At 42.5% G+C, this 12,936-nt stretch overlaps 1 protein-coding gene across 1 annotated transcript in view; it reads left to right on the top strand.

Annotated features, from left to right (window-relative positions):
* The window catches only part of LOC142826670 (regulating synaptic membrane exocytosis protein 2-like), a 69,178-nt gene extending 57,236 nt beyond the window's left edge, over positions 1 to 11,942 (top strand). Inside the window, exon 3 of the mRNA XM_075919740.1 lies at positions 11,197 to 11,942. Within this exon, the coding sequence (XP_075775855.1) occupies positions 11,197 to 11,511 (315 nt within the window). The 3' untranslated portion in view covers positions 11,512 to 11,942. The remainder of the gene's footprint in view (positions 1 to 11,196) is intronic.
* Positions 11,943 to 12,936: the final 994 nt, after the last annotated feature.

Below are 12,936 nucleotides of genomic sequence, written 5' to 3'. Positions count from 1 at the left end.
AACTCCTGGAGGGGGCAATCTCCAACAATCTTCCATTGAAAGAACTCATCACTATACCACATTGCAGAGGTTCCCAAACTTTTTGACATGGGGACCAGTAAATCCATTCACAAGCTTTTGGAGGACCGGTAACATTCATTTGCATATTTGCATATTCATTAAGCAAATGATGAATATTCAAATAAGTTGTTTCTGGTCCTCCCAAAGCCCCCAGTGCCAGCGTTAGCAAAGCTTTTTATACAGTCACCCACAATATTCTGGCCAGCAAGTTAAGGGAATATGGATTGGATAAATGGACTGTAAGATTGATAGAAAGCTGGCTAGATCAGGGTTTCCCAAACTTTTTACTTTAGTTGGAATCCATTTTTTTTCAGTACTGTTTTATGCAGCCCAAAAATATAAACACATATAAAAAGAAGAATGGAAAATGAATAAATTGTCAGTGTTTCACCGGGGTGCATCCTTCACCCAGCCTAGGCCAGGGTTTGGGGAACCCGTCGCTGCATAGGCACTCCAGGAGGCGGGAGCAGGAGCAGATTGGGGGTAGGGTATCTAGCTAGGAGGGACGGTGCAAGGAAGGGTAGGGTTGCCAGGTGTCTGTTTTTGTACAGACTGGTATTTGAAGGTTTTGTCTGGGACACAAATTGAGAAATTACCAGACATATACAATGTCCGGTATTTTCTAATTAGGTTTTATTATAAATAGGCGTATCAGTCCTTAGCTGCGAACTGCCTGGCTGGTAGATGTGTTCATGCTGTCTGAGTGTGTGTCTACCTGCCAGGCAGTTTGCAACTACTCGAGGGAGGGTATTTTGGGGGAGGGGGGGCAAAATGGAATCCCTGTCCAGACTCACTCGTCTGCCAGGGTCTGCAGGGTCTGCATGTGCCCAGGACAGTCCTGCTCCCCCCCTTCTCATCCCGATCCAGCCCTGCTGCCCTCGTCCAGCCCTGCTTCCGGCGGCTGGTTCCCCCCACCCCCCACCAATCTCTCCCGGTCAGCCCCACTCCCCCAACAACCCCCCGGACCAGCCCCGCTGTCCTCGTCCAGCCCTGCTTCCGGCAGCTGGTTCTCCCATCCTCCTTCTCCTGATCTCTCCCAGCCAGCCCCTCCGCCCCCCGGACCAGCCCTGGTTCTGCCGTCTACCTTCCCTGATCTCCGTTGGACTGCCCCACTGCCCCCAACCCTGCTTCTGCCACTTGCCCGCTCGCCCCTCCACCCCATCTCGGCGGGACAGCCCTGCTACCCCCAACCCTGCTTCCACCGGCTGCCCACCCAGATCTCTGCAGGACAGCCCCGCTGCCTCCAACCTTGATTCCGCCGGCCGCCAGCCCCCCAGCCCCGATCTCCAAGGGACAGCCCTGCTGCACCCAACCCTGCTTCCGCCAGCTGCCCACCTACCCCCCATCTCCGTGGGACAACCCTGCTACCCCCAACCCTGGTTCCCGGTGGCCGGTTCCTCCTCCCCACACCTCCTTCCAGCCCTCTCCACTCTGCTCCCCTCCCGGCAGCCATGCTGAGGCCCGGTATTTTTTTCCGGGCCACGGCCCATAGTCTGGGAAATGCTGCCACATTGCTTTGTGGCAAAGATGAAAATACTAGTCATAATGAAATGCCTCTTTTTATATGAAAAAATGTAGCTAGGAACTAAGGAATTATATGATGAGTGGTTCATCTTGTGCTACTTTGTTTCAGTGACATTTAAAATTTTTGACAATACCAACAAAATATTGTGAGAAGACTTTCAAGGATCAGATATTGCAGCAGGTTACTCATTTAAAATTGCCACTGACTTCTATGCCTGATTAATTACAGTGTCATACATTGGAAAAATGTAGTGCTTTATTCGGTGGAAACACTGCCTGTGCAGAAGGTAGTAAGACACATTATAGCTATTGCTGGGTGGAAAATGGTTTCTTTGTCGAGTGATGTCCCTGTGCGTGCTCTGCTCTGGGTGCTGGTACATCCTTGTGCCAGTGACCAGAGATTTTTCTAGCAGTACCCTGCCTTGCTGCACATGTAGGGTATGTCTAGACTGCGTCCCTCTGTCGGCAGAGGGATGCAGATTAGGCAGGTCGACATTGCAAATGAGGCAGAGATTTAAATATCCCGTGCCTAATTTGCATAAAATGGCCACCATGTTTTGCTGACTCAGCACTTTGTCAGCAAAAAGTGGCAGTCTAGAGGGGGATCTGTTGAGAAAGAAAGCCTTTTTCAACAGTTCCTGTAAACCTCCTACCGCAAGACCATTTTTATGCAAATTTGGTGCAGGATATTTAAATCCCTGCCTCATTTGCAATGTCAACCTGCCTAATCTGCATCCCTCCACCGACCGAGGGATGCAGTCTAAACAAACATAGAGTCTCCTCATTCCTTTTTGGTGTCTGTTAGGTGCGTGCACGGTGCCTCAGTTCCTTCTCTACACCCTCAGCAACAGAAGGAGCTCTCGGTCAGTTGCCATTTTTGCACCTGAAATAACAACAACAAAAAAAATGGTTAAATTCCTAGTTTTCTCTCATATCCAAGTTTTTTACACCTACTTTACCTGTTTGTTTCCTCAAAAAAAACCCCAAACAAACTAAAAAACCTGAACAAACAAAAAAACCCACCTCAGTTCATTCATCATTCTTTGTTTCAACATGCCCAGCTCCCCAGGTTTCAAACACTGCAACTCCTGTTGAGAGGCCATGCCAATGTCGGATCGCCATTCTTCCTATATGAAGTGCCTGGGAGAGGCACATATGGTACAGAAGTGTTTGCACAGTTCGAACATCACGGCCAGAGCTAGGCGGGATCGTTCCAACAGGTTCAAAACATACTTGTATGAGAAATCACTAAAACCACTCCACAATTACTTTCCTTCTAGGACCAAGGACACAGACAAGGCCAGAGGTATGGACAAAAATCATCCCGCTACCTCTTTGGATGAGGCAACAGTGAAAGGCTGGGTTTCTCTGGCTAAATTACTGCCTCCAGCATTGAGCTCATCCAGAGTGAGTGTAGGCGACAAGCCCAGCACCTCAGGCATAGCACTGCCTAAACAACTGGGGCTGCATACAAGGTCTCACTTTAAACCAAGGCACCTATGGCACAGCCATCCACCATACTGACCAAACACCATAAATTGGCACAGAAGATGGCACCAGAGACAGTGCTGGACATGGCACCCAGGAAACTCTGCACTGACATGCCTCCTCTTTGGGTGCCAACGCTGACCCCATCTTCGGCACTGTCGGCACTGCCACGTGACTGTTCCAGGCACTCTACAAGATTGGCAACCCACACTTCCTCGGCATCACCTTCACCAGCATCTTTGGTGCATTCAATACATTTGCCTCAATCACCAGTCCCATCGCTCTCCCTCAGCGAGTTAGACACAGGTCAATAGTTGTTTATCATCTCAGAACTCTACTCCTACCCAGAGGCATCCCCCATGGGAGTCCCATTCCACAAGACCACCACACGGTCCACCACCACCTCAATGATACTGTCATCATTGGCCTTATCTACTGCCTCCATACCTGGGTCAGTGGAATCCTTGGGACATGTGGTCCTCTCTAGGAGCCACTATAGTGCTCTGTCTACACAAGCCAAAAGACCGCCACATTCTCCCAAGCCTACACCTAGAAACGTGGCACTGAACTCCCCTAATGTCTGCTGTCAGAAGAGGAAGACTCTCTCTCCGAGGGTGTAGACAGATCTCCACTTCACAATTCCTCTTCATCCCTAGACAGGTCATCATTCCTACCACCCCACCACCAACAGGTGACACCAAACGATTCCAGGAACTGTTCAAGAGGGTGGCTTCAGCACAGGTACTGGATTTACAGGAGGTTCACTCTCCAACCTGTCCCTTGGCCAGGAGTGCTCTTCCTATGGATGAGGCCATCATGGATCCTCCCAATAATATCTGGCAGGCAGTAGCATCTGTCATGCCCACCAATAAAAGGGCTGACCAAAAATACTTTGTCTTGGCCAAAGGGATGGACTTTTTATATTCCCACCCATCACCTAACACACTGGTCATGGACTCAGTCCGACATAAAGTGAAGCACCCAAATATGAGGTTTACTCCCCAGGATATAGATTATAAGTGCTTAGACATCCTGGGTAGAAAAGTTTACTTGTTAGCGACTTTACAACTCAGGGTTGAGAACTTGCCAACCATGACTACTCTAACTATTCCAAACTTCAGGAGTGCTCTCAATTCCTTTGTGAGCAGAAAAGAATCGAGCTCAACAGCATTATTCAGGAGGGTCGTACCATTGCCTGCACTGCTTTACAGTTGGCAATGAACGTGGCAGACCCATCAGCTTGCACTACTACAACTGCCATTGTCATGAGTAGAGCCTCATTGCTCCAAGCTTCAGGAATCCCACAAGAGCTGCAGCAGAAAGTAGAAGACCTTCCATCTGATAAAAAATAACCTGTTTGCAGCTAAAATAGATGAAGTTTTACACCCCCTGAAAGATTCCCAGTCAACTTTAAGAACCGTAGACATGTACACACCGCCTAACAAGAGACTCAAGTATAACAACTATCCGAGACCCAGAAAGCCTTACAGACAAGCACCATGATATGACGTTAGTCAGAAATATAGACCTCAGAGATGCAAACCTCAGCATCAGCAACAGTTGTAGCGATCCAATTTTCATCTTCCAAACAACAAATCTGAAGGTTTGGTTGAGTGCCAGAGAGAAATCCCCACTGCTTCAACACCATCATCTTCCCATCTACAATTTACCCACTGGCTTCAGTCCTTTGTACACCAATGGACAGAGATAACATCTGACCACTGGATACTATAGATCATCAAAGTGGACTATTCCATTTCCTTCATTTCCATGCCCCCAACCTCCCCCCTCCTTCTCTCTCTTCAGGGACCCTCTCACGAGGTCCTGTTCCAACAAGAAGTTCAACACCTCCTGCAAACAGGAGCCATAGAGCTGGTGCCATTGTTTTTTGAGGGGAGAGGGTTCTGCTCAAAGTATTTCCTAACACAGAAGAAAACAGGCAGATGGAGACCCATTTTAGATCTCAGGAAACTCAACAAGTACGTAATGTACAGGAGGTTCAAGATGGTGACACTAGCAACAATTATACCTGCATTCGATCATGGGGATTGGCTCTCGACCCTCAACCTTCAGGATGCCTATTTCCACATAATGATTCATCCAGTGCACAGACAATTTTTACTTTTCATAGTGGGCAACCAACATTATCAGTACCACGTTCTCCCATTTGGTCTCTCGACAGCACCCAAAGTTCTCTCAAAAACTCTGGCTGTAGTAACTGCACATCTCCACTATCTCGGAGCAATAATATTCCCTTATCTGGACAATTGCCTTATAAAGGGTACTTTGTTCTAGGAAACTCAGGACATGGTCAACACAACCATTTCTCTTCTACTCAACCTCAGATTCCACATCAACTATCAAAAATCCATGCTCCAGCCAACACAAACTCTTGAGTTTATAGGAGCGTGCCTTGATTCTACATCAGCCACAGCAACATTACCTAGATAAAGATTCAAGGCCCTCACAGCCCTTACAGCTGTGGCACACACAATGCTGACTATGATAGTACACTAATACCTCCAAATTCTAGGTCACCACATATGTGGTGAGGCTGGCCAGACTGCACATGAGACGTTTACAAGCCTGGCTCACCACAGTCTATATCCCTTCCAGGGATTCCCTACACAAAACTGTTACCATGCCACCACATGTCTTCACTTCATTGCATTAGTGGATATAGCTTCAGAACATGTTACATGGAGTTTCCTTTCAACAATCTGTTCCCACAGTTACTGTTACAATAGACACATCTCTCATAGGATGGGATCTCAACTTGGGCCTCATATGGTACAAAGGATGTGGTCCTTCCACGAACAACCTCTCCACATCAACCTTCTCAAGCTCAGGGCTGTACATTATACCTGTTGCCATTTCCCTCCGTTCATAACCCAGAAAAAGATCAACATCATGACAAACAACATAGCATGCATGTATTACATCAAGCGGTATGGGGGAGCCTGATCCACCTCCCTCTGTACACAGGCCTGTTGAAACTGTGGGATTGGTGCATCACACACTGCGTTGACCCAATTGCCACGTACCTACTCAAGGCACTCAGGCTGTGTCTAGACTACACCCCTCTGTCGACAGAGAGATGCAAATCAATCACGTCGAAATTGCTAATGAAGTGGGGATTTAGATATCCCGTGCTTCATTAGCATAAACATGGCTGCCGTTTTTTTCAAAATGGAGCTTTTTCGAAAAAAACCCGGCAGTCTAGATGTGGATCTGTCGAAAAATAAACCCTTGTTCAACAGATCCTGTAAAGGTTTAAACGGATTTATTTTTCAACAGATCCACATCTAGACTGCTGGGGTTTTTTTTCTGAAAAAGCTCCATTTCGAAAAAAAAGCAGTGGCCATGTTTATGCTAATGAAGCATAGGATATTTAAATCCCTGCTTCATTAGCAATTTCACTGTGCTTGATTTGCATCCCTCTATCAACAGAGGGATGCAGTCTAGACGTAGCCTCAGTGTGATGGTGGACAACCTCAGTTGCATCTTTTCAGACTAGCATGAGTGGGAACTAGGTTCTCAAGCCCTTCAAGATATCTTTTGCAAATGAGGACAACCAGACATAGACCTGTTTGCAACCAGATCTAACTGAAAGTGCCATCTATTCTGCTCCAGAGTAGCCCTGGGCAGGGGTTCTCTAGGAGATGCTTTCCTCCTATACTGGGACACTCCTCTCCTATACGCGTTCCCACTGCTACCTCTTATCCACCAAGTAATAATGAAAATCAGACAAGACTGAGTACAGGTAATACTGGTTCCACCAGCATGATGGAGATAGACCTGGTTTTCTTAGGTTGGTGGCCACAGAGCTTCACACCTTTCCTCCGCATCAGATCTCCTGACTCAACATCATGGCAGAACTCTCCATCCTGATCCCGGGAAACTTCCCCTGAAGGCATGGCTCCTCCATGGCTCCAGGATGCTGAAGTTACCAGCTCAGACAGGGTAAAACAAATACTTATCAACAGTAGGAGAGAATCCACCAGAAAGACATACGTCTACAAGTAGACGGGGTTCTCCCAATGTGTAAGACAGAACCACTGTATGTCACCTGACACTATACCTATTCCAATGATATTAGACTACCTTTTGGGACTAAGGGAAGCAGGGCTCTCTTCAACACAATAAAGGTTCATGCAGCAGTGATAACAGCCTTCCACAAAACCACTGATAGCACTTCAATTTTTGCACATCCCATCACCAAGTGTTTTCTTATGGTACGCCCACCAACTCCTATATGGGACCTGAATCATGTCCTGAAGAGCTTAACTAAACCACCCTTTGAACCATTAGCAATCTGTTCCTGGCTACATCTCTCCACGAAGGTGGCCTTTCTAGTGGCCATAACTTCTAGCGTGAGAGTGGGTGAGTTAGAGGCATTAATGGCTGACCACCATACACGATATTCGCTAAGGACAGAGTAACTCTCCAACCCCATCGCAAATTCCTCCCTAAGGTCCTAACTCCTTTCTATATCAGTGAACCCATACACTTACCTGCATTCTGTCCCAAGCCGCACACTGATCCATTGCAGACAGCATTGCACTCCTTAGATGTCCAACGAGCACTTGCCTTTTACCTCGGCTGAATGAGACCCCGAAGGAAGTCAACAAAACTCTTCTTATTGTTTGCAGAGCACTTCAAAGGTCAAGCTGTCTCCTCTCAATGAATGTTGAAATGGATCTCGTCTTGCATTCATACTTGCTATATCATCCAAAACAAGCAACTGCCAAGTATCATAAATATATCACTCCCCCAGAGTGGTTGCTTCTACAGCTTTCTTTAACAATGTACCTCTAGAGGACATTTTCAAGGCAGCAACTTGGTCATCTGAGCACACTTTTGCAAAACACTACACTCTTACTTCCACTATTGCTCCATCAACATCAGTGGGATAACTGGTGCTGTCCACAATTTCAGGGGCAGGGTTCCAAACCTGCCTCCATGATACGAACACTGCTTTGTAGTCACTCAGAGTGGAGCACCCATGGGGACATCACTCAAAGAAGAAAAGAGAGTTACTCACTCTGTGCTATGGGGGTTCTTTGAGCACCTACGGGGACACACGTCTCAACTTCCCTCCCTGCTTCCCCTACTCTAGCCCTCTTTGGGGGCTAGAACCAAGGTAAAGAAGGAACAGAGGTGCCACACCATGCGTGCACCTAACAGACACCAATGGCATGAGAAGACATTATTGCGCATGCATGGTGTGGCAGGGCACTGCTAAAAAAATCTCCAGGCACCGGCACGAGGATGAATCAACTCCCAGAGGAGCACACATCTCGAATAAACCCTGTTATTGCACAGCAAGAGTAACTTTCTCTTTCCCATTCCATGAACATTTTTAGTTTTTCCCCCTCTCTGTTACGTTGCCGCAATGGAAACCTTTCTGATTTTTTCATGAAAAAAAACAGAGTTAGAACAAGAAGATCCCATAATAACCTAATGGTTAGTATAGTCATCTGAGTTGTGTAAGACCTAACTTCAAGTCTCTGCTCTTTCTCATTCTGTAACTATTTAGCTATTGTAGGCCAGTGGCTCTCAACCTTTCCACACAACTGTACCCCTTTTAGGAGTTTGATTTGTCTTGCATGCCCTCAAATTATGCCTCACTTAAAACCTACTTGCTTGCAAAAATAGACATGCAAATAAAAAAGTGTCACAGCATGCTATTACTGAAAGACTGCTTCATTTTTTATTTTACCATATAATTATAAAATCAATTGAAATATAAATATTGTACTTAAGTTTCAGGGTTCAGTATATAGCACAGTATAAACAAGTCATTATCTGTATGAAAATGTAATTTGTACTGACTTTGTTAATACTTTTTATGTAGCCTGTATAAAACTAGGTAGATATCTAGATGGGATGATACCTCCTGAAAGACCAATGCATATGTCCAGGGGTTCACATGCTTCTATTTGAGAAGCACTATTCTAGGTGGTCTCTTGTACTTTCATTCATTTTGACTAGAAATTCTAGCTCAGACTTGAACAACCTTCGGGACAAAAGTTTCATCAAATCTTTCCCATAAAAAGTTTTGATTGATTGTTTTGTATTTAGAAGACAGTCAAATCTGACAGGTCAAGAGATTCACTGGTATTCATTGTGGGAAAATAATGCCTATCTCAAACATATACCTGAGGGAGTTCATCTACTTTTGACACTTTGATAAGCTTCATATAGTTTGTCATGTCAATAAAATCCCACTTAGTTGAACTGAAATGAGTTCTTAAAACTTGAATATTAATATGGGGATAATGCCACAGTCAAAATGAAAAGGAAACTCCTTCATAATGAAAAGGAAAAACTATCTTTTCAGTTTGATGCCTTTCTCTGTACTGGAGCTCTCTACTTGACTAAAACAGTGAGGGTACATCTACACTACACGCTTATTTTGAAATAAGCTATTCCAGAATAGTCATTCTAAAAGAGTTTATTTTGAAATAGCACATCTACGCTCCAAGAAGCCTTAAAATTAGTCTGAGGCAGGTTTCCCTAATGTAGACGTACTATCTCAATTTAGAGCCCCAGGAGATACTGGGAAGGAATAACTTATAATGGCCTTGGTCAGGGGCTATTTCGAAATATCTATTTTGGAATAGGCATTATTCCTCATAGACTCGTAGACTTTAAGGTCAGAAGGGACCACCATGATCATATAGTCGGATCCCCTGCACAATGCATAGAATGAAGTTTACAGATTTTGGAATAAGCTGTCCATTATTTCGAAATTATTTCAAAATAATGGAATGGCTGTGTAGACGTTCGCGTTGTTATTTCAAAATAATGCTAGTTATCTTGAAATAACAGTGCAGTGTAAGCGCACCCTGAATATTATACCTTACTGGTTTGATCATCTAGTTAGTTACATTTACTAAAAAACTAGTTAAGAGCGTTAAGCAAGTTCTGGTTGAGTGTGTTATTGTGCAAAATAAAAATGAATGGCAAATCAAACTATGGTTAGTGGGGATTATCAGCCATGTATACGTCTAGGTGTGGTTATCCTGAAAAATATCTACATTACATATATAAAAATGTCAGCACAAATACCACAAAATAGGAAAAGGAAGTGTACAAAAAAGAAGCTGATAGTTGAGACATATAAAAAGAGGAAGGAATTAAAGACCACATTAGTGAATGAGTACTATATAAATGAATTGTTTAAAAAAATCTGAAACATATGTTATTATAATGGGTTTATAAAGTATTACTTTTGGTTTTACTCTTTGTACCAGTTCTGCCATATAGATGTACATGTTTGCTTTGTACTGTGATAAGATTAGGTCCAAATTACTAAGTGCTGGAAATGACCTGAACTAGTGTAATCAATTACAATCTCAAGACCCTGTGGGCAAGCATATTTTATTATAACAAAAATAGTTAAATAATAGTTATGTAATCGTTACATAATTGAGAAGTTTCAATAAATTTTTGACTAATCAGTTATTAATATAAAACAAGTTAAATAATCTCTTCACTTCATTGTTAAAAATCATTCTAATAAATATTGACTTTTTACCTTTGTGTCTATTAAATCAATTTAATTTACAACAGTTTAAAAATCAAGTCAGATGCCCCATTTAGCCCTAAATTAAACATAGAGGTCCAAGTAGTAAGCTTGTGACATTGGCATATCAAAGCTGAAGTCCGTCGAATTATATTTATCTGCACATCTGAAGATCTAATCTAAAGTTTGTAACCCTGATTTTTCTTTAATTTAATCAATTTTCTTATATTTTATCCCCTCTTATTGCTTCTATCACTTTACCTTTATCACTTAATAATAATCCCCCCCCCCATTTTCACATTTTACAAATCTATCTAGCCTCTTTCCAATTACTGTAAATGCAAAAGCAACAATGAAAGCAAAAATAGTTTCTTTCATAGTATTTTACTGAAGGAACTTTTCTTTCCACATTTGTCAGAATATATTTTAACCTTTTTTTTAACTTGTTTGTAACTTTATTTTAAATAAGTGAAGTTATACTTATTTTTTGTACTAACAGAACTAGCAGCTCAAGTGACACATGCTTGACTTAAACATTTTTATTTTTGTATTCTTTGAGAAAACTGATATGTTTTTCATTACCTTATGCACAGGTAATGTGGGTATGTAATTTGTGCCGAAAACAACAAGAAATCCTCACGAAATCAGGAGCCTGGTTCTACAACAGTGGATCAAATACACCTCAGCAGCCTGATCAAGAACGTATTAGAGGGCTGCGGAACGAGGAAGCACCTCAGGAGAAAAAAGCAAAGCTGCAGGAGCAGGCTCAATATCAAGGACCCTTAGGTGATATAACCACACCAGCTTTGGACAAAAATAGATCTCAACCACTCACAAGACAAGACTCAATTAAAAATGGCTCAGAAATGAAGCACCAGGTTGCAAGTGATATAACTTCGGACAGGTAAGGAACTGTTTCATTTTTATACTGATAAGAGGGTTCAGATTGTTCTTTTAAGCAGTTGTAATTGGAATTGGTAGCAACTAAAGAGCCTTTCACTGTGTTCATTAGAGTGCAGACATCATGTTTTCTTCTTCATTCTCTTCTTTAAATGTATGAGCCAAAAAATGATAGTCATGACACGCTTGAAAATGTTATGCTGAAAGTGCACATTGTGCTTAGGTCATTTTCCCTGTACAAAACATTCTTTGTATACTCGTTATAAAATATTGAGTCCAAAATTTTGTGTGATCACTAACTTTCTGGCATTATTATTGTGATTATTGCCAGTATTTTAAAAGTAAGGCATGACAAAGTGTGTTGTTTTTGGAAGTTAGTAGTCATTCAGATTGTCAGGATGTTATTTTGCCTAATGCCTGCTGTATTTTAAATGCAAGATTGTAATTCCTTTGAGTGATGACATCAGTACTGCATCTTCTTCAGATTTTCCAACCCCAGATTTAAACCTCATTTCCCTTTGTTAATTAAAAAAGTCATGATTCTTTCATCTTAGTGTCATCTATTACAGGCTGAAACGATAACTATTTTAAACATTAATATAATTATAACTTTCTTCCGACCCACCTCACCAAATTCTTATTCCTATTTTCTGTCTTGGTTGAAAAAAAGTTAAATATAATTAACTAGATCTTTTTGCTTCACCTATTCTTGCTGCTGCCCTTTGCTCTGATTTCAGTTGACAGGTTCAGCGCTGAGTGGCTCCAAGTGCTCCTTAATTATATTCACTGTCTCTGAGCTGCACAATACTGAAGCTGGCAGTTGGACTCATTGCTAAAGAGCAGCAAGCACAATGGGAGACAAAAAAAGAATTATTCTATTTCTGTTTTTTTTCTTAATGATTCCTAGTAAATGAATTTATGCATTCCTTATAGCAGTATAAGAAGAGAGGTACCCCATCTCTTCATGTCTAAAACTCTAAGTATAGGTATAATATAAATATGCACAGTTCAAAATAAAATAGACCAATAGAAAAAATACTCTGTCCTTAATTTTCATCCATTCCCATTAAAGCATCAATACCCAAATTGCTGATTAACTATATGGTGAATTGCTTGACTACACTTGCTTCATTATAAAATATATTCAAGAGACAAAATAATCAATATCAGTCATGTTTATTGCTAAAAGCCATTAATAATATAGTGTGGGGAAAAAGGTTCAATACTATACAAGTCTCCGGGAAACTGTCTCACACAGTGTTGTTACATTTACCTTATATGGAAGATATGCTCTCAAAGTTAATTTCAGTTAGGAGTGTTTATAAAATCCATTTAATCCCTTCCTCCTGATCCCTTAAATTTTCTGTTCCTTTCCTTATCTTGTTTTAGCATTCCCGGTTCTGGTCCATGAAGTTACTTCCCCCAGCTTGTAC

Source organism: Pelodiscus sinensis, chromosome 2, assembly GCF_049634645.1.
Source record: "Pelodiscus sinensis isolate JC-2024 chromosome 2, ASM4963464v1, whole genome shotgun sequence".
Classification (NCBI taxonomy): Eukaryota; Metazoa; Chordata; order Testudines; family Trionychidae; genus Pelodiscus; species Pelodiscus sinensis.
This window is presented reverse-complemented; position numbering and strand designations above follow the sequence as displayed.